At 40.3% G+C, this 18,751-nt stretch overlaps 2 protein-coding genes across 5 annotated transcripts in view; one reads left to right on the top strand and one right to left on the bottom strand.

Annotated features, from left to right (window-relative positions):
* Nucleotides 1-353: 353 nt before the first annotated feature.
* On the bottom strand, nt 354-12,229 carry rgs20 (regulator of G protein signaling 20). 2 transcript variants are annotated; one of them, XM_085255047.1, is made up of 5 exons: nt 11,846-12,229; nt 5,235-5,401; nt 3,779-3,853; nt 3,447-3,681; nt 354-2,715 (listed from the first exon to the last, which is right to left on the bottom strand). In XM_085255047.1, the coding sequence occupies exons 1-5, from the start codon at nt 12,032-12,034 to the stop codon at nt 2,527-2,529; spliced, it is 855 nt and encodes a 284-aa protein (XP_085111173.1). In that variant the 5' UTR covers nt 12,035-12,229; the 3' UTR covers nt 354-2,526. The 2 variants fall into 2 exon arrangements, with proteins under 2 accessions (XP_085111173.1, XP_085111174.1); XM_085255048.1 differs by lacking the exon at nt 11,846-12,229 and adding an exon at nt 7,046-7,109.
* A 2,795-nt stretch (nt 12,230-15,024) lies between these two features.
* Nucleotides 15,025-18,751, top strand: part of atp6v1h (ATPase H+ transporting V1 subunit H) — a 33,418-nt gene continuing 29,691 nt past the window's right edge. For 2 of the 3 annotated variants that reach the window (XM_085253835.1, XM_085253834.1), the window contains exons 1-2: nt 15,025-15,152; nt 15,851-16,004. In XM_085253835.1, coding sequence (XP_085109961.1) covers nt 15,901-16,004 — 104 coding nt within the window. In that variant the 5' untranslated portion in view covers nt 15,025-15,152; nt 15,851-15,900. The remainder of the gene's footprint in view (nt 15,153-15,850; nt 16,005-18,751) is intronic. The other variant, XM_085253836.1, reaches the window with a different exon arrangement.

Below are 18,751 nucleotides of genomic sequence, written 5' to 3'. Positions count from 1 at the left end.
TATTGCTACAATCCTCTGCGCACTTAAATTAAAGTGTTTTTGTTTAATTCTAATTGACATGTTGTGCTCATGTGAACGTTACCGTGTATTTCAAGGAGTTCACAGAATTCATTACTTTTGATTTTAAATGTTCTTAATTAGGATTTCACCTGATCTGCGTTATTTTTAAAAGAATCATGAATTTAAACTGCTCAAACTTACACAGGGGCAGATGTACTGAAAGAATTCTTCCATTCCTATCAGTGAACCGAGTTGGTTGAATTTGCTGTTAGGACATTATTAAAGTCGTTTCCTGACACATTTTACTGATATTGGTGTCATGCAGTTTGCTGATTAAATCATTCCAGAGTCAGTAAAATTATTGTGCTTTATTTTATCTTAATCGAAATGCCCACAAGTCATTATTTTCTCGAAGAGTAGCAGAAAAAAAAAAAAAAATCAACCATTTACTGTAAACATTCACATTATTCGTATTTTTTTTAAAAATGTATTCTTCAGTAATCTCAGCGCAAAATAACACATTTCATATAGTAAACAGAAAAGAAAGAAACATTTATAGGCATCACTCCAAACCACTGGCTTAGGTTGTGTTTTGAGGTTGATCCGCGCAGTGAACCCATCAACTCAGATTGCACGCAGGTTGGTAAGAAGTTCAGATCAACCGGCCTGTCCGCCAATCTTTGTTTGACATGTGCTGTCGTCAGCCTCTGCCCTACCAAAGTGAACAGATGTAGTCACGACTAAGAAATCAAGACAAAACACTTAATATTTTGGCCAATGAAAGGGACAATTTCCAGTAAACTGACTTCACGCTCCAGTAACCACGCTTACGGCAAGCGTTTGAAAGTAACCGCTGCCCATGAGAAAGATGTCGTAAAACTGAATGTCAAGGCACTTCCCCATGTGAGGATCTTGTCTTTGAGTGACACGTTTGTGAGGCAACAAAGTAATTCAACTAAAACTATTAGAGTACATAAAAGTATTAAACACTTGGCAACTCCAATTTTACTCAGTGAAACACTCGATAAAACGTATGAGCACAGTTTACATGGTAGCTTTGGTGTTGCTGCTAACCTGGCCGGAAACCTACTGTCACTGATAATCATGTCAAATTATATATCATAGACGAGCTATGTAATCTTAAATAGTGATTTTTTGGTAATTTCAAAGTGTATTCCAGAAGGTTCCCTAGAAATGACTTTGAATAAAGTCTAGTTAGCCTGAGAAGAAAGTCAAATAAATACGAGCAAATACTTAAGCGGAAATTGAGAATGAAAAGCTTTAGATTTAAAACTTAAGAGCATCATAAATCTTCTTACTCTCAGCGTGAAAACAGATTCCATTCCAGCTGTTTAGGCCTTACAACAATAGGAATTCATATTTATTTGGGTTTAAATGATGGAATAATTTTCCTTATATTTAGTCTCAAATTAGAGTACCTTCAAGGAAACCTTCTGGAACGTTATTAGGAAATTACAGACCTATAAAACAGAGCCATATACTCTTTAAAAATAACATTATTTAAAGTTCTTTTGACAGCTTAGTAGAGTTTGGTCCATCACAGGACTTTAAATATGATTTGTACTTGTTTTTCTGTATTGTTTGTATACATCAATAAATAAAAAATACTTCATCTGGTAAATAGAATTACTTATGTCACACTTGTAAAACTATAATAAACCTATGAGGTGTGCAGTGAATAACACTTGAATTCAAATAAACATCTTAGACAGGCAATCTTTTGTGGTTAAGCTCAAGTAACAAAAGTTAAAACACCCTTCCATCGTTGATTTGAGTTTCTTAAGGAAACGAATTGCACGCCGTGACAAGAGCTGTTGTCACTTTCTGTTACTTCACTGATCACCACGCTTACAGTATTTCTCAATCACGCACAGGTTCTACATGAACTGGAGTTGCCAAGTCGCTGTCACAGGTACTGAAGTGTGAGGTTAGGGGACCAAACGGGGTGAAAACAAGGTAAAATCAGTACAGTACCCCACAAAGCTGCCTGCAAGTAGAGCTAACGTGTAGCCTTTGACTTGAGCTTTGATTTTTGTACGCAGGAAATAGAACCAGGCGTTTCCACATAAAATACCCACAATTCCATTTTTACTATTTACAAACTCATAAATATATAGTCTACAGTAGGAATCATTTTCCCCCCAAACGATCATACAAAAAACAACAGACCATAAAAAACTCTGAACACAAATAAAATAGATTATTTCTATCAAAAGAAAGAAAAAGAAAAACAAAAGAATTAAAATGTATTCATATTCCTTTGGAGTGTTTTGCTTTGTTGATCTGTAGCAGTACTTGTGATGTCAAGCCCTCGGGAGATTTTAAGACCTGAGTGTCTTCAGTCAGGTGCAGATCACAATAGCGCTGAGATCCCTGGGAGGGGACAGGCCCGAGGCCTGATTCATGTAATCCTACACTGAACATACAAAGAAAAAAATTTTAAAAAGGGGGGTAAGGTCTGGGAGAGGGGTAAAGAGAGTTAAAAGATCACAGGTCATCACCACCCTAAGATTCAGGGGACTGCTCTGACAGGGTGTTGAGCAGGTTTTTGTAGGCTGGGGAGTTCATGTAGCGGGGATACGAGTCTCTTTGCATTAGTGTGTAGATCTGCAGCTGGGCATCGTCAAAGGTGTGCGATGTGGGCTCCTGCATGTTCCTGTTAATCGTCTCGCGCACACGGGAGTCGAGGCTCACCTGGGAGTCGAGAGAATAGCCCGTTAGGGAAGAACAGCGTGTGCTCTTTTTGTGCGACAAAACCTTGAGAAATGTCACTGTTTGCTTCACGACTGAAAATTTGATGACGACCTGAAAGCTAATAGACTGTAAAGAAAAGATGGACCAGGGCTCTGTGCAGTCACTCACTGAAGCCTCCAGTGGAGCATTTTGGCTGCCACCATCTAGCAGCTGTCACCATCTAGCAGGCTTTTTCAAGGCATGGATCACACCAGTAAAACCAAGAAACCTTTACAATCATGCAGTAGTGGCTTATTGTTCTGTATTCTCTGTACTGATATTTTCCCCAAGGGGACAATAAGTTACAAAATGAACACCATGCTGTATAACAAAAAGAATCTAAACTAGTCATTAAGAGTGGAAGTCCATTAAGAAAGTGCCCAAACAGGAAGAAAGAAACAGGGTCATTTTTTCATTCTTAGCCACTCAGAGCCAAAGGCTGCATCCATCTTTTATATACAGTCTTTGAACTGGTTAACTTAGCTTTGCACAAAGACTGGAGTCAGGGGGAAATGGCTAACCTTTGCCTAACGCTAACAGTTTATATCACTAGATGTTTAAAGCTCAATATGTAAGGAGTGTGCTGCTGTTTCTAGATGTTCTAGATGCGCCCTCACACTCACACATACTTTCAGTATTTGTTCGAACAGGTCGCTAATATTTGCAAAACGATTAAATCAAAGCTCTCTGACCTCTTTAGGCGATAGAATGGAGATGTAGTCTTCGTAGATGACCCGAGCCTTCTCCTCTATCATACTCTTATTGGTCTCTTTCCTGAACTCCTCACAGGCTAGCCAGAAAAGCATGTTCTCCTCGCTGAACTCAGTGCGAAGGAACTGTCGAAAAGCGTTTCTCCCCGCTGGACAGCACATCAGCTTGTCAAACGACTGCCCCCATGAGTGCACCTCCTCCAACGTGGGCTTAGGACTGTGCAGAATAAGCGAGAGAGTGCCTTTAGCCAAGAGGATGCATTTAACTACAAAAAAAAATCAAAACACATTTTTGTACAGCGATATAAGCTGACCAGTCTTCACAGTCTGTGGTCCCTTCCTTGACGTCATAAGATGCCTTTCGGTTCCTATCATCTCGATCTTCATTCCTAATGGTAACACAGACATATAAACATACTTGGTGTGCGAAATAAGAATTTTATACTATTACAGTTACTATGAATACATTTAGCTTTCCTCCATTTTATTAGCAGGTGTGCTTACAAAGAAGCTCTTTATTAGTATATTTATTAATCAAACAAATACATCAATAATTTATATGCAGTGCAAGTTAAATGTAGTACAACATATTCGGCCTTTAAAGTCATGCACAAGTCCACGCAGAGTGAATGTGCGTATGAAATCAAGTAATGATTATTTCTACTGTGTATGACACGTCATAATGTGTCTTCTAGGCCAAAGTGTGTATTCATGTAGCTTGATTTACTTAACCAACAGCCGTGATCACAAACATGTAAAGTTAACTATAATGAGAAGCAGCTGAGACCAATAATTGTCATTTTTGCTTGAAAACCTACTTTGTAATTTGCTGTATGCACTCTCTCTGTATGTACACATTTAACCGCCGTTTATTAAATCGTGTGAGTGTGCTCGATGTTACGTGGCTGCACTGATATCTTTGGACATGAAGCATTGCAACTGCTTTCCAAGTACTGGACGCTTCATGGGCAGCAACTAAATAGTGTCATGATAAATGATTGACAGATGAGCTCCCTCCTAGCCTCCTACAACGGCACAAACACCAAGCGGAAACTGACTGGACAAACGCCTCTCGTGGGCTGTCCACTCCTGGGTTCTAAATCAAAGCCAGCATGGCGGTGCTTTTGCAAACTGTCTCTTATATAATGAAAATAGTTCATTTAATGGTGTTTCCAAATAGGGGTGCAGATTTATCTCAGTGGGTTAAGCAGGAGACGCGTATACTGTAAAACTAATCCAGAACACCTGGGTTTGAATCCACCCTGAGGCCACTGTCCTATCAGAAAAAGGTTAAACAGCCTCACAAAAAAAAGTTTGTTTTCCCCCCAAAATATTTGAGGTTCAGTTGTAAGTTTAAAAGTTTCTTGCAACTTTAGCCATATGTCAGTATCGTTTAAATATGCTCCTGTACTGTACTCAATTACAGAAAATTACAGAGTCAAATATATATTTGCCAACTACTTTGATTTTTACTCCAACTCCAACTCTAAATTTCCAGTAACACTACAGAAATCAAGACAATTAATGGGCTTATTAAAACTGTGAAATGGTCCCAGCAGATGCACTCCCTGCATGATCTTTAGTTCGTTGTTGTCACGGTGCTGCTAGATACAGATTCGCAAAAAAAAAAGAAAAAAATGTCAAGCCCATGAAGCACAAGCTGAATCCTGCGGTTGAGACACGGTAGCTGAGAGCGTCCTGCCTTGTGTGCAATAATGTCGGCCATGTTTGTGCCACAATTGGTGATTTCTCAGTTGGGGAAACACCTACCAGGAACAGCTACAGCAGCAACACCAGCAGAAGCAGCATGCATTCGAGCCCCGTGGGTTAGCCTGGCCCGGCTGGTCCTGCTGGGCCGGTGCAGTTCCCCCCGCTGCCGACTCCTGCTGCACCGACATCTGCCTCTTTCGCATCTCCATCCGCTCTGATCCCATGGGCTATAGACAGAGGGGAGGGGAGAGGGAGGCGCTGAGTTCAGACTGTTCATGTCAGAAATAGTATTCAACAGAGATTTTGTCTTGTAAGAAAAATCTCTTGGCCTGCAATGCATTCATGTGATACAAATCAGTCCCAGGGTAACAAGGGTAGTAAGGGCATCACTGGGTGTTCTGACAGTAGAGCTGATGATAGTGTGAAATCCTGATCACGAGTCTATTTTTCCCCCTGGTACTTTCACCAGGACAGCTTCATCAAATTTATTTAGATTTGCCTCACAGGTTGACACCAATCTGTTTCTTAGATGGGCTGCTGATGCTTTCTGGTCGAAGCATGTGCCAGCATCCCCAGAGGTCTCGCTGCAAAGGAATGCTGTTTTGAGGAAACAAGTATGGAGTAACACTTTGCTGATTTTGTTTTGCCTGCTGCCAAATACGCACCCGCCAAGAACATTTCAGTCTTTCTAATCTCAAACTGGCTGTGTGCTCTCTCACACACTCCAAAAAAACAGAGAATGGATTTTAGACCATAGGTTCGATATCTGTAATCCAACATGTAAAATTTGTGAACGCCTTGTTGTAAAAGCACCACATTAAAAGATTTACAATGCTCACTGAATCCAAGTGGAGCAATAAATTAAATACACTTGCAAATATTGAAAATATTTGCCTTTTTTCAGGGGGAGTGGGGAGGGATTTGTAGTTGACAAGCTCAGATTGTCATGAACCTCTGGGCTACATTTATCATGTACATGAGTAATTACTGTGACTATAGGTCTGTAGTGTATTCATCAGAATCCCCTTGGTGTGTAGGCCTATAGACTACAGACAGGCTATGCTCAGAGAATGACTTCTTGTCTGATTTTAACAAATGTGTCATCATCAGGTCAGGCACTGCCAAATCCTGTCAGATCATTTATGTAACAAAGCTGTCGGCATCATCCGGCCACTACCTGACACAAGAAATGATGCTTAAAAAATGTCTAGAGATTTGGTCCACGGGTGGCGGGGAGGGCTGAAGGCGCAGCTTGCAAATCTATAACCGCAGCATCGCTCTATCACATCCTTCAGAGAATACAATACCGTTAGGTCATTTCTAAAATGGATCCGTGTTCTCACTCAGATTCGGAGCTGGCTTCAGCTGCAGATTTCGTGCGCCTTGCCGAATGGCATATTTTACGCGTTAGGTGTTCGGGTACTTCAAAGCTGACACTATTGCAGTAGGCTATGCTTCGACTCAACAGCCATAGACGATGAAATGGGGGGAGGAGGAGGTGGGGGGTGGTCGTATCAATTCAGAGAATAAATCATGATAATGCCAAATAAACCGCTGTTCTCCTTCACAGCGGCATAAACGTGGACGACACTGAGGTTTAATGGCCCCTGGGCGATTTCACAGCAGAAACCATTGCATTAGCAAGTCGCGAATCATATCAATGGGAAGTGCCACCACGAAGAACCGTAGAGCTTCATCGCCCTGGACAACCACCGAAAAGACACTGCCTAGACCCGTTAAAAGCCCGCTGTACAGCTAGATAGTTACATGCCATTAAAGAAAAAAGAAAAAAATACCCATGAAACGGCCTCAAACGCTCCGCTCACAACATGTCAGTGCAACGATACATCGCTTTTTCTACCAGTACTTACAATTTCACCATGTATGCACAGCGAGAAGAGGTAATTCTTTGCCTTGATTACATCCGATGGCACATAAGGCTCCCCCCCCCCCCCCCCCCCCCAACCGGCTGCTTCAAGTCAGTACGCATGCGCCCTCTCTCAAGCTCGTAGTAGACCGACGAAGAGCATAAAACCTTACAGTATGGCACAGGTTTGCTGAGCAGGTACTGAAAGACTCCAGTAAGAGACCATTATAGGAATAACTGCGTGAGGCAAGTTTATTAGAAACTCGTACCAGGTATCTAAACAATAAATTAATAAAACATCCTAAAACTTAACGCTACTGCTATTAAAAAATCTCAACATATTTAACAAGAATACCAGGGGGGAAAAAACACTTTTTAGTCGGGGTGACTGCGCCAGTGAGGCTTTGCTTGAAGTCGCTGTCTGTGGTGCTGAAACCTTCAGCGGCTAATGAAGTGCACCACTGCGTTCAGCTAAACCCTGCAGGAGGATGGCATGACTTTGCCAACTAATGTTAAATCATTTGTGAAGTTTAGTGTGATATTACGTCGTGAGAGAAACCCCGGAGCTCATATTTCAACGCATGGATACGCCATGCACAAATTCAGATGCATACGGTATGTTTTATCCGCTCACAGGAGAATATATTTGTTTAAACGCTTTAAAGGCTTAACCAGAAACAGGGGAGGGATGACGAAACTATATATTTGAATACTGTTGCAATACTTCTACCTCTAAATCCTTTCAATGTGAATTGTCTCTTTTGGATATAAGTGAATAGGCTTCTATTTCCTCCTCTATCCTCCCTCCTTAATTTCCTTTCCTTTACAGAGTATTATCTATCAGACTTGCGTGTTTTAATCCACAGCACAGGCCTGCGACCCGTGTTATTCTAAAAGACAACACTGCCACCTGGAGGTTGACTGAGCTACGGCACTAACACGATGTGCTCCGTCCATCTACAACATAGGAAGACACCACATCCTGATGACTTAAAGTGTGCCCATTGATTTCAACATGGAAAGCTTTTTGGAGTGTTATGAGCTCTCACTTGGTTTTCCCTGATCATTTTACACATGTGCACAGGCATTACAGTGTATAATTATGCAGTACAATATGTTTTCATACATCTTCAGTGTGATCCATTATATGCTATTAATGACACTTTTGCTTTGACTATAGGCCATGTATTGCTTTTTTACTATCACCAGGTGGCACTGTGCCCACAATACCTGTCTTTTCTGCAGAACTAAAGTGTAACACACCCAGTTTATTCCTCTTAATTTACACCAGAGCTTTTGTGCGGTGTCTTTTGGGGCCATGTTGCCAGTCAAGATGCCTCCTGGTGCCCTAAAAAATAATCTCACCAATTCCACTCTGGTATAAGAAGTGGTACAAAATGTGAGTGTGGAGACTCCATGGAGAACTGTTCTTACACTTTCTGCAAAAACCCAGTACTGTTCTATGACACTGCCAGTGGCTCCACTTGGGAAACAGACATTCATCTGTTCTGTTATTTTATCAAAAAAGGGGGCAAAGAGTGAATTTGTTTCCTGCTCACATTATTTACTTTGTGACTGAGCTCAACCGGGGTGCACTTAGAGCACTGACACGTCTTTATTACCCCCGAGATGTTATCATGTGACTTTCTCCACAGCACTTCATTTAACACCTCCCCTTGTGTTCATGTTAGACCCACAGATAGCCCTGTGAGATTGACACATGCACATACACACAAGCAATAAATGATGCTTATGTGGGTGTATGCTTTAACGCACACACACACATACACACAAGCAATAAATGATGCTTATGTGGGTGTATGCTTTAACGCACACACACACTTCCTCAGATGGCACAAGGCCGAGCAGAAGTGGGAATTTGCCTGAACACACAAGGTCACAAAGGAGAATAGGACGACAGAGCCGTGTGACGAGATGAATAGAATCTTTCAGTGGGTGATTAAAGTGATTCAAGTCATTGTGTGGGTTAAAGGGAGACAGAATGAACTTTAGATTTGATTACTGGAGCTAAATATGCAGGTAGGTTCTGGAGACGGTCTATGGTTACCAACTTAAACACTTCAAGAGATCATGCATGGTATCTGTGAGAAGCTGTTCAATCAAATCAATCAATCAAATATAATTTTATCTCTCTTTGAATCTAACTTGCCATTTTTGCTTTTTTGTTGTTGTTTTGTAATGAATTGTTCTGTTCCCCTGAAGTGTGTTGATCAAATTGCTGTTTGCACTCTAAATGTCAGACTCAGTTTAATCATGCCAAATCAGTTTTGCTAATTATTGTAACTGAGTCACAGATTCATCACTTCTTTTGCTTTTAAATTTAACATCACTTTATCTACGTAACAGCTACGTCACAGAGGGATCCAGTTCAGCACAATTATTTAGAGGCAAATAAATTTGTTTCAGGATAATTTTTTAATACTTTGCAGGACAAATAATTTTGTAGCTTTGTGCACAGCAACATCCTGTAATACTGGATCCGCTTTCTTAAATGTCATGAAAATTTTGTTTGTAATTTTGAGTTTTACAGTCCATTCAGAGCCTGTGCTGATCTCTGGAGCTGAATCGAGTCATAGACATTTCATTTCTCATATGCTAATGTTTAAGTTTATTTCAAAGGTACAATGTACTTTTGCATGACCACTTATGCCCATCATGCAGTTATGCCAGATTTAGCCATGTGGTTATTTTCATCTGTGGTTATTGGCAGGTGGCATTTACACACAATGAAATAAAATGCAAAGGAATCTATGAATAAACATGAGCCTGAAGCAAAACCTATAACCATACAACATATCAAACAAATGTCAAAAGCAAGTATAAAATTCACAAACAAAAGCACATGAACACGATTACAAAAGGTTTTCATGCCTGTTATGAAAAAGCCAACTGCAGAAAAGCACTGAAAAGCATTTTAAAATGCATTCTCGTCTATATGGATGTTTTGAATTTTGGTTAAAGAACTTATTTTTCACTAATATGGGGATGGTGTGCATCCTCATAGACGGGAGGTCACCATGGGACAACATAATAATAAGTAATTGTAAATAACTGTAACATAAATAAAAATAATAAACTGGGAGGGAACTTGTTTAAGCATTGCTGTATAGAATATGTATGTCTATTCCCAATGCCAGAAAGTAAGCACAGTCTTGGCTTCTCCATTTTAATTTGATTTCACATCTTTGTTCATTTGCATTAATGTGAACGCTGCTGGAACATTCGCTCAGGTTGTTATTCTTTCATGTATTGCGAATCAATTCTGTTGCCTTGCTCCATGAACACTGTCTGTTGTATCTCTGCCGAACCTGGAGGAGGAATGGAAGGCCCTTTTCTTTCTCGCTCTTTGAATTGAAGTGTCTAAGGACACAGAGTGATCGGTGCTGTGTACCAGTAGCTCAGTTTGACTCAAGAAAGTTAGTGAACACAGAAAGCATCATTCTCTGCTTGAGTCCGCCAGCAGTCACAACCACCCACCAAAATGGAAAGAGGTCTCATTGGACCTTGGACCTTGCTAAGATAACAACGGGCCAAGCCATTTTTTGGTAGAAAATAAGTATCCATGTGCCAAAGGTGAAGTTCATTATCCAAAACAAATCAAATAAACTCCATAGTCGATCATTTTAATAGCCTGATATCAAAAGCTGCACAGGAATGATCTTCACTGTGACAGACTGAGCATAGACTTAGTAGACTCAGAGTTATTCTGACGTGAAGATACGTCAGGGTGTCCTGGCGATCTGAAGGTTTCAACCTGCGCGTCAGTGTCCACGGTTTGAAATCTGATTGAGACGTTTGCTGCAGCTCGGTGACAGACTGACAAAGCCCCGATTTTTAAGTTAGTTATCTGCATCTGCTAAGGCAAGATAACTCCTTACTTGCTCTCATCAGTATATGTTAATAGAAAATGTGTAACTCAGTGCTTTATCATTGTCTACCATGAGAAGGGTTTTTATGGCTTTCTAAGATTGATGTCAACATCCACAAGTTCTCCACTGACTCCTTTCTCATTATGGAAACAGCTCCCTTGTCCTCACATGTCTCTTACAATCCCTTCCCCACTGTGAATAGCAACACGACTCTCCTTACTACAGAAAGCCATCGGAAATCTTTGTTTATCCCTTTACCGAGAATGATTCTGTTGCCAAACTCCAAGCAAAATCACATTGTAAGCCTGTGAGTGTATCCACAACACTCTGATTCGGTCATTACTTATTAAATATCGCACTGAGATGTTAATGCAGGTTGTCAGCCATTTTTGTGTGACTGACCATGTGATTTGGTTTTTAGATTTCTAATGACTTGTATCACACTATTTCAAGGCACGCTATCTTTTAATCTTCTTAAGCTCCGTTCAAACAGGAAGTGCATCCCTGAATAGAAGTTTGGCATGAAGCAAAAAAAGCTGATGATGCTACAAGAGCAATCTGGTTGCCGTAACAACAAAAGATAGCATGAAGGATGTCTCATTTGCTGAGGATTACAATAGTCAACAGTAGTATTCTGTTAATATTTAGATATCTTGTGTTCATTATTGGCGCTGTCTTACATAAGAACCATACTGCTAAGCATGTTGAAAAATCTGTAAAATATATTCAGAGGAAAATGTATTAAATTGTTATAGAGTTTTAGGTTTACTTAATTAGAGAGACTGCATGAGTTCCATGAAAATTAGCTCCAAATAAAATGGTAGTAGTAGAATTAGTATTAGTGCTATATATAACAATAAATAATAATTTTAAAAAGCAATAGAAAAAAACAAACAAAAACTACACATCCATACCTCAAGGCACACCATCTCCTGTTCCTCTCGGTCTGGGTCATTATAGTTGACTGGGTACCCCGCACCATGCCGACAGGCCCGGACCAGTCTCCGTATCCGCTGCCACATCAGGGCCCTAGTGCGTTTGATCCCCCGCAGTGTAGACGTGGGCCTGATCTCCCACTGCCTCACCGCTCTAGCATATGGCATGCTCCGACCATGAGGCCTCACTCACCACGTGAGGCTCAAGTCTCTTTGAGATCATAAGAAATCCAGACTTTTCACTCCTTTCATCTCTATGTTGTCCCGGCATCCGTTCTGTAGCACATTGCAACAGAGAGAGCGAGAGGTGGGGAAAAGCATGAGCGACCCTGACGAAGAGAACGGTGTTTACAAGGGAGAGGGCAGAAGGGGATTAGGACAATGTCCCCAGTGGATGCAATCCTGATTCCTCTGTGCTTTAGTGCGTCTCACCAGCTTAGGCCAGATTAAGCCTGGAGGTCTTAGTGTCTGAGTTAGATGGACAGTGAAGGGACTAGTGGTAGACCTGGAATCATTTGTGATTGTAAATGTTGAGTTCTATTCCAATGGAAATTGGTAAATGGACCTTGTAGAAGAAACATTTAGCAAAAATAAGTCTAACGCTATTGATATGCACGCATACAATCTGCTGGCAACAGTGGTGCCAGCCTCTTTTTATTAGGGGTTTTACTGAGAAGATTCTGATGTGTCATACTTGTGTGCTTATTACAGACATGCATGGATCAACACAGATCTAACGTCTTTGGTGTGAGCTCTCATCTGACTTTAGTGCTCTGTCATCCACACAAATCCACAAAGTTCAAACACCTCATCAGCCAACAGCAAAGCTGATTGTGATTGATTGGCTGGTGTCTTCTCATTTCCAATCCTCTGGAATATTTTAAATGTTACAGTCTATATTTATAAATTCTACTTTCTTGTGTTAATATTTAAGCTTTTAACTTTGTCTTGGTTGTGTTTATTAGATTTCATTAGTCAACTGAAATGTAATAAATGCAACCACGACAAAATATTATCAACTGACTAGGGTAATAAATTATTTACGAGCCACCAATTTCCACCATGTGCCTGAATTATTTAGATAGGCAGATATAGAACATCTTCTTGATATGTTAATAATTTGAATAAATGAATAAATAATTCGGCTACAGCTCTCAATACAATGGCAAACTGAATAAGAAATACAGGTTAAAACATAAGATAAGATAAGATAAGATAACCTTTATTAGTCCCACACGTGGGAAATTTGTTTTGTCACAGCAGGAAGTGGACAGTGCAAAAGTTATGAGGCAAAAATTAGAATACAATAAGAATAAATACAGTACACAACTGTACAGAATAGAATAAAATAAAATACTATATACAGTAGAATAAAATAAAATAAATATACAATAAGATAAAAATAGAATACAAATACAAATACTATATACAACTGAGTAAAAATACAACGATGACAGAAAGGATTATTGCACTTAGTATTATTGCATATGTATGGATGTGTGTGCTTGATCAGTTAAAGTCTTTATTATGGAGTCTGACAGCAGTGGGGAGGAAAGACCTGTGAAATCTCTCCGTCCCACACCGTGGGTGCCGCAGTCTCCCACTGAAGGAGCTGCTCAGTGCTGTCACAGTCTGCTGCATGGGGTGGGAGATGTTGTCCAACAGGGATGACAGCTTAGCCGCCGTTCTCCTGTCACTCACCACCTCCACAGAGGGCATCCTAGAACAGAGCTGGCCCTTCGGATCACCCTGTTCAGTCTCTTCCTGTCCCCAGCAGAGATGCTGCCGCCCCAGCAGACCACGCCATAAAAAACATGCTCAAGCAATGAACAATAAACTCTTTAAGTGGCCCATATCAACACATGGTAAATGGCAGTGGGTTGACATTTGTAATTTAAAACCAATATGCAAGAATATTAAATGAAATATTTTATCTTTACTGTAAAGATCAGGATTTGCTTAACTGTGAGTAACTAATGGTATTTTAAAAGTGAAAGTTGTGCATTAATAATAACACTTAAGTCTTCTTCTTCTTCTGCTCTGTTAAGGGGTTGCCACAGCAGATCATCTGCCTCCATCTCACCCTATCCCTAGCATCGTCCTCTATGAGCCCATCCCTGCATGTCCTACTTGATTATGCCCATGAATCATTACTGTGGTCTTCCTCTTTTCTTCCTGCCTGGCAGCTCCATATTCAGGATCCTTTGTCCAGTGTATTCACTATCCATCCTTAGCACATGTCCAAACATGCAAAACATCTCATCTTGGCCTCCTGACCCTTGTCTCCAAACCACTTAACCTGAGCTGACTCCCTAATGTGTTCATTTCTATTCGTGTCCATCCTGGTCATTCCCATTGGAAATCTGTCTCCAAACCTTACATCTTATCAAGTCTCACTACCAACTTTTAAACCTTGCTTTACACTCTTGGTGCTGTCCTTTTGTCATAAATCATTCTGCCACTCATCTCCACCCATTCCACCTTGCCTAGAGATGCTTCTTCACCTGTCTCGTGCACTTACTTGGATGGTTGATCCCAAATATTTACCTCATCTAATTTCCCATACGCCTTGCATGTTGAACTTTCTTCTCTTTCTTCTCCCTCTGATTCGCACACATGCATTTTGTCTTTTGTCTACTGACTTTCATTGGTCCTCCCTTCAGTGCAAATCTCCACTTCTCACTTAAGTCAAAACTGCAATAAGGAAAAACAAAAGTGTATCATATGTTACTGGGTTGTTAGTGTTGCATTAATGGTAAGTAATTAAGTAGGTAGTACATTACTGATGATAATGACTGGGGAGAAAGTAATTTAAAATACTTTACATATGCTGAATTTGGAAATTAAAAAAAGAATTCACTATATGTCTCAATACAAACTCCTAATCTAAAAAGAAATTTACATATTTCGACCGCAGTAAGAAAGAAAGTATAATTTTTTCCCCCGAGTACTGCCTTACAACAAATATATAAAGTAGGAAGAAAAGTAGTTAATAGTAGTAGTTAGTAGTTAATGTACGTATGCATTAAACACAAAGCTACTTTCTGGATTTCTGTATTCGTTTTTTATAGGTAATTCTTATTTGGCATTTATTTACATCTTGTTCTCCCTAACTGTTACACTAAGGTGATGTGGTAATCCAAAAATACAAAAGCTGACCCTCTTCCGCTCTGAAGACCGCACTTCACACTGAAGTGCGTGCATGTGACTGACTGACTGTCACATGACGGATCGTGACGCTGTGTTGTAGTCAGTCAGCTGTTCATTCATATAGCTCAGAAGCTGGGTAAGAAATTTAACCGAGTTTATACTCTGTTGTTCGTTGACGCATCGATTAAGTTTTTAGCGGGCAAAAAGTGTGTTTCTGAATCTTGCTTCCGGTGTAGCTGTTATAATGTGGGCTTTTTACAGAATTGCTTTGAAGCTATATTAGCACAGCTAGCTTATCTTAGCATTCTTAGCTTGTTTTGCAATCGGTTAGCTCTGAGCTAACGATGTTTGCGTCGCCTTTGACGTTAATAAATGACATATTTGTTTGTACAAACCGTGTTAGGCTACAGTTTAGGCACAGCTTGGTGCCAAAAGCTATGTCATAAGTTGTTTTATCACAGCTCTCAGGAAGACAAATGTATGACTTGATGTGACATTGGGCAAGCTAGTTGCCTAGCTTGACCTGCTGCTGCTGGTTTTGTTTTTCCGTTTAGCCATTTAAATTAAAACAATAAAACTGCACGAAAACGTTTAATATATCCACACACGAAGAAAGAATAACGCTATAAAATAGCTTTCGCCCTCGCTTAAGAGCTTTATAAATAGATATCGAGCCCTGTTAGCTATTACAGCATCTTAACTGAGTATTAACAAGTACAGCATAAACCCAGGCGTTGTAGTTTCTGTTCTTGGTTCTCCAACTTTCCAGCTTGTAGGTAAGAAAGGGGGGAGGGGGGGTGTCACTGTACTGAATTTGAATCTGTTTCTCATAAGGTGGTGCTGGATCTCTATCCGGACATATACTGTAAGGGATTTAATACAACATGGATATTCGCGGGGCTGTGGACGCTGCGGTCCCAACCAACATCATTGCTGCAAAAGCAGCTGAGGTTCGGGCCAATCAGGTCAACTGGCAGTCCTACCTTCAGTAAGTTCATATTACAACGGTACTTCATGGTAATATACACATGTAAAATAATGTAATTCAAGACAACAGTTCTGTCAGGAATTCTTCTTTTACAAATCGCATGCAATTTGGATTTTCGGAGACACTGTAAATCATAATTTTGTTTGACTATATGTGTATCTTCTTTCGAGCTATGGTATCTGCATTGTAGTGGGCTAAATTATATTGGAAGGCGTGTCTTGTATTTTGTTCTCACCAATTACATATATTTCTCTGCTCTTTCATTGTCACCACATCCAAAGGTTTTCTTTCTTTGCTGTTTGTTTATAATTTTTATTTTTATTTTTTTGCATTAATGGAAAATCTATGCTGTAAGTAGGGTACATCGTGACTGTAAACCCCTCTGAAACCCTTAAATGTAATGTTATTCAGTTGTAACCTGACATAACCTTGCATGTCATATTAATGCAGCCCGCAAACACTGGGATTGGCCTGTTCAGTAACTGACACAGATAGACAACCATTCATGATCACATTCACACATACAGACAATTTAGAATCACCAAGTAACCTAACCCCCTGCGTGTCTTTGAACAGTGAAAGAAAGATTACCTGGAGTGAGCCCACACAGAGATGGGGAGAGCATTCACTCCACACAGAAAGGCCCCAGATTGAATTTGAACCCTGTTGCCTCAGCTTTGAGACAGTGGGTAACCATGTTCTAAATCGGAAACAAAAATAACCCACTTTCATGGTAGCTATCAGTAGACTGCAGGTTTTTCACGTGTAAGTTTAGCTTCCTGGTCTCATCTTCTCCAGTTGTCGATATTGCTTTGTGGCCCCCACATATCTGAAATTAAATCTAGGTTTCTGTTTTTGTTGTTGTTGTGTATGTTGCCTGAGAGTTAGTGTGTCAAAATCTTATTAAGCTGAGCTGTCACTTCATGAATATTTATTTTTTTCTGCATACTTTAATGGTCTTAGTGCTGGCTACGTCCTGTAATCTAAAATAGCTAAGCTCCTTTTCTTGGACTGAGATTCATTGTCTTGAGTGATACTTCCTTTTTTAACAAGCATGTGTTAGTAAAGAAGGGATGATTTGTGACTCATAAAAAAATCTTCAGATTTAATTCAGCTTTGAATAAGTGTGGTCACACTATTGGCATGTTTGTTTGTTTTTTGTTTTGTTCTGTTTTTACAACATCTACCGTTACAGAACCTGCTGTGCTTTGTCTTGACTAGGAAATGTGGTATATTGTGGTCAGTTGACATTATTGTTTACGTTGCCCCTTGCAATTCAAAGGATCATGTTAGTGACTGAGCAAATCCCAATCCTCCAGTGAGTGTCTTTGTTTGAGTGTAGCAAATCATTGCACACATTACAGTACCAAGTAATTAAAAATGTATTTAGAATTAAAAATTAGTGCTGTCAGCGTTAATCTTGTTAAAATGACGTTAACGCCATAACCGCATTAACACGGCAAATCTCAGTTAGCAATCGCCCCGTGCCTAGGGGCTGCACAGTGTTAGCGCAGTTAGCATAACGGAGATTTGCTGCGTTAATGTGGTTATGGCGTTAACGTCATTTTAACGAGATTAACGTTGACAGCGCTAATTAAAATATAACTTTCAAGATAAATATCATAAATTATTTCAAAACACAAATGCTAGAACTTAAAAAATCCACAAAAAGTCCACAAATCTCAGGCTCAGTGGGAGAATGTTCCAGAGTCTGGGGCAACTGTTGCAAAAGGTCTTGTCTCCTTTAATTTTCAGCCTTGTGTGATGCACAGCCAGCGGGCCCTGATCATATGACCTTAGGGACCTGCTGGGGTGGTATGGATGTAAACGTTCATTGATGTACACTGCTGCCTGTCCATGCAGAGCTCTAAAAGTCAGAGCAGGAATATTAAAGTAGACTCTAAAGTTAATGTGAAGCCAGTGCAGTGGAATCAGTAATGGTTTTACATGTGAGCGCTTAGAATAAAACAATTAGAATTAAATAATAGATTACAGTAGTCCAGATTTGATGATATAAAGGCATTTTGGCTAGGGATGGGTACCGGTGTCCTGACATAAACGGTAGTAACCAGACCGAAAAGCAGCGCACATTTCGGTGCTTTATTTCGGTGCTTTTTTTTCCTGAGCTGTGATACACTTTAGATTCTAGCCAATCATTTTACGTTTCCGAGGATCGTAGGCGGGGCCAGGTACGTACGTTCTGTTAGAGCAGAGCTACAGATTAAAAATGTCCAAGGCGAAGCGGTCAAAAGTCTGGCTGTACTTCATAGCAAAATATGCAAACTCAGCAGCCTGCAACAAGTGCTTTAAGCTGATACTGTGATACTGTCAAAGGAGGTAACACCTCAAATCCGATGAAACACCTGGCGACGCGTAGCGTTTTTTTTAAAAGCCCAGAAATGCGCCGTATTTGATAGCTTGCTGCGAGACCTCACACCGAGCACATCTACTGCGGGTGGGTTGCCTGTTATGCAACATCCCCCAAAAACACGAAGAGGAGAGTCCTGGCCCCTAGCCCTGCCAGTGTAGCAGAAATGATGACGGATGATGGTGGCAGCAGCAGCCGTTCTTTTCTGCGTGAGTAGCTAATTTACGTTGAGTAGGCTAACCACGTTATTACATTAATGCATGTAAGGTGAACTAGCAAACATCATCATAGCTACATGCGGCTGTCCTCTTGTTTGATGGCAGATACTCCCTTCACCCTGGCTAAAAAGGCTAAAATGACCAAAGAAAAAGTGGAAAAC

This window comes from Mchenga conophoros, linkage group LG18, assembly GCF_057382185.1.
Source record: "Mchenga conophoros isolate Kocher_MC1m ecotype Shallow Benthic linkage group LG18, M_conophoros_male_GT1.1, whole genome shotgun sequence".
NCBI classification, from domain to species: Eukaryota; Metazoa; Chordata; class Actinopteri; order Cichliformes; family Cichlidae; genus Mchenga; species Mchenga conophoros.
Note: the sequence above shows the minus strand (reverse complement) of the source record. Positions and strands in the feature narration are given on the sequence as shown.

What these genes read in the sequence shown, in the direction of transcription:
- rgs20 (XM_085255047.1), bottom strand. Translation starts at nt 12,034, where the DNA reads ATGCCATATGCTAGAGCGGTGAGGCAGTGGGAGATCAGGCCCACGTCT. An exon ending in AGGAGATGGTGTGCCTTGAG is followed by an intron (nt 5,402 to 11,845) that starts GTATGGATGTGT and finishes CTCTGTCTATAG; the next exon opens with CCCATGGGATCAGAGCGGAT. An exon ending in CCATTCTATCGCCTAAAGAG is followed by an intron (nt 2,716 to 3,446) that starts GTCAGAGAGCTT and finishes CTCGACTCCCAG; the next exon opens with GTGAGCCTCGACTCCCGTGT.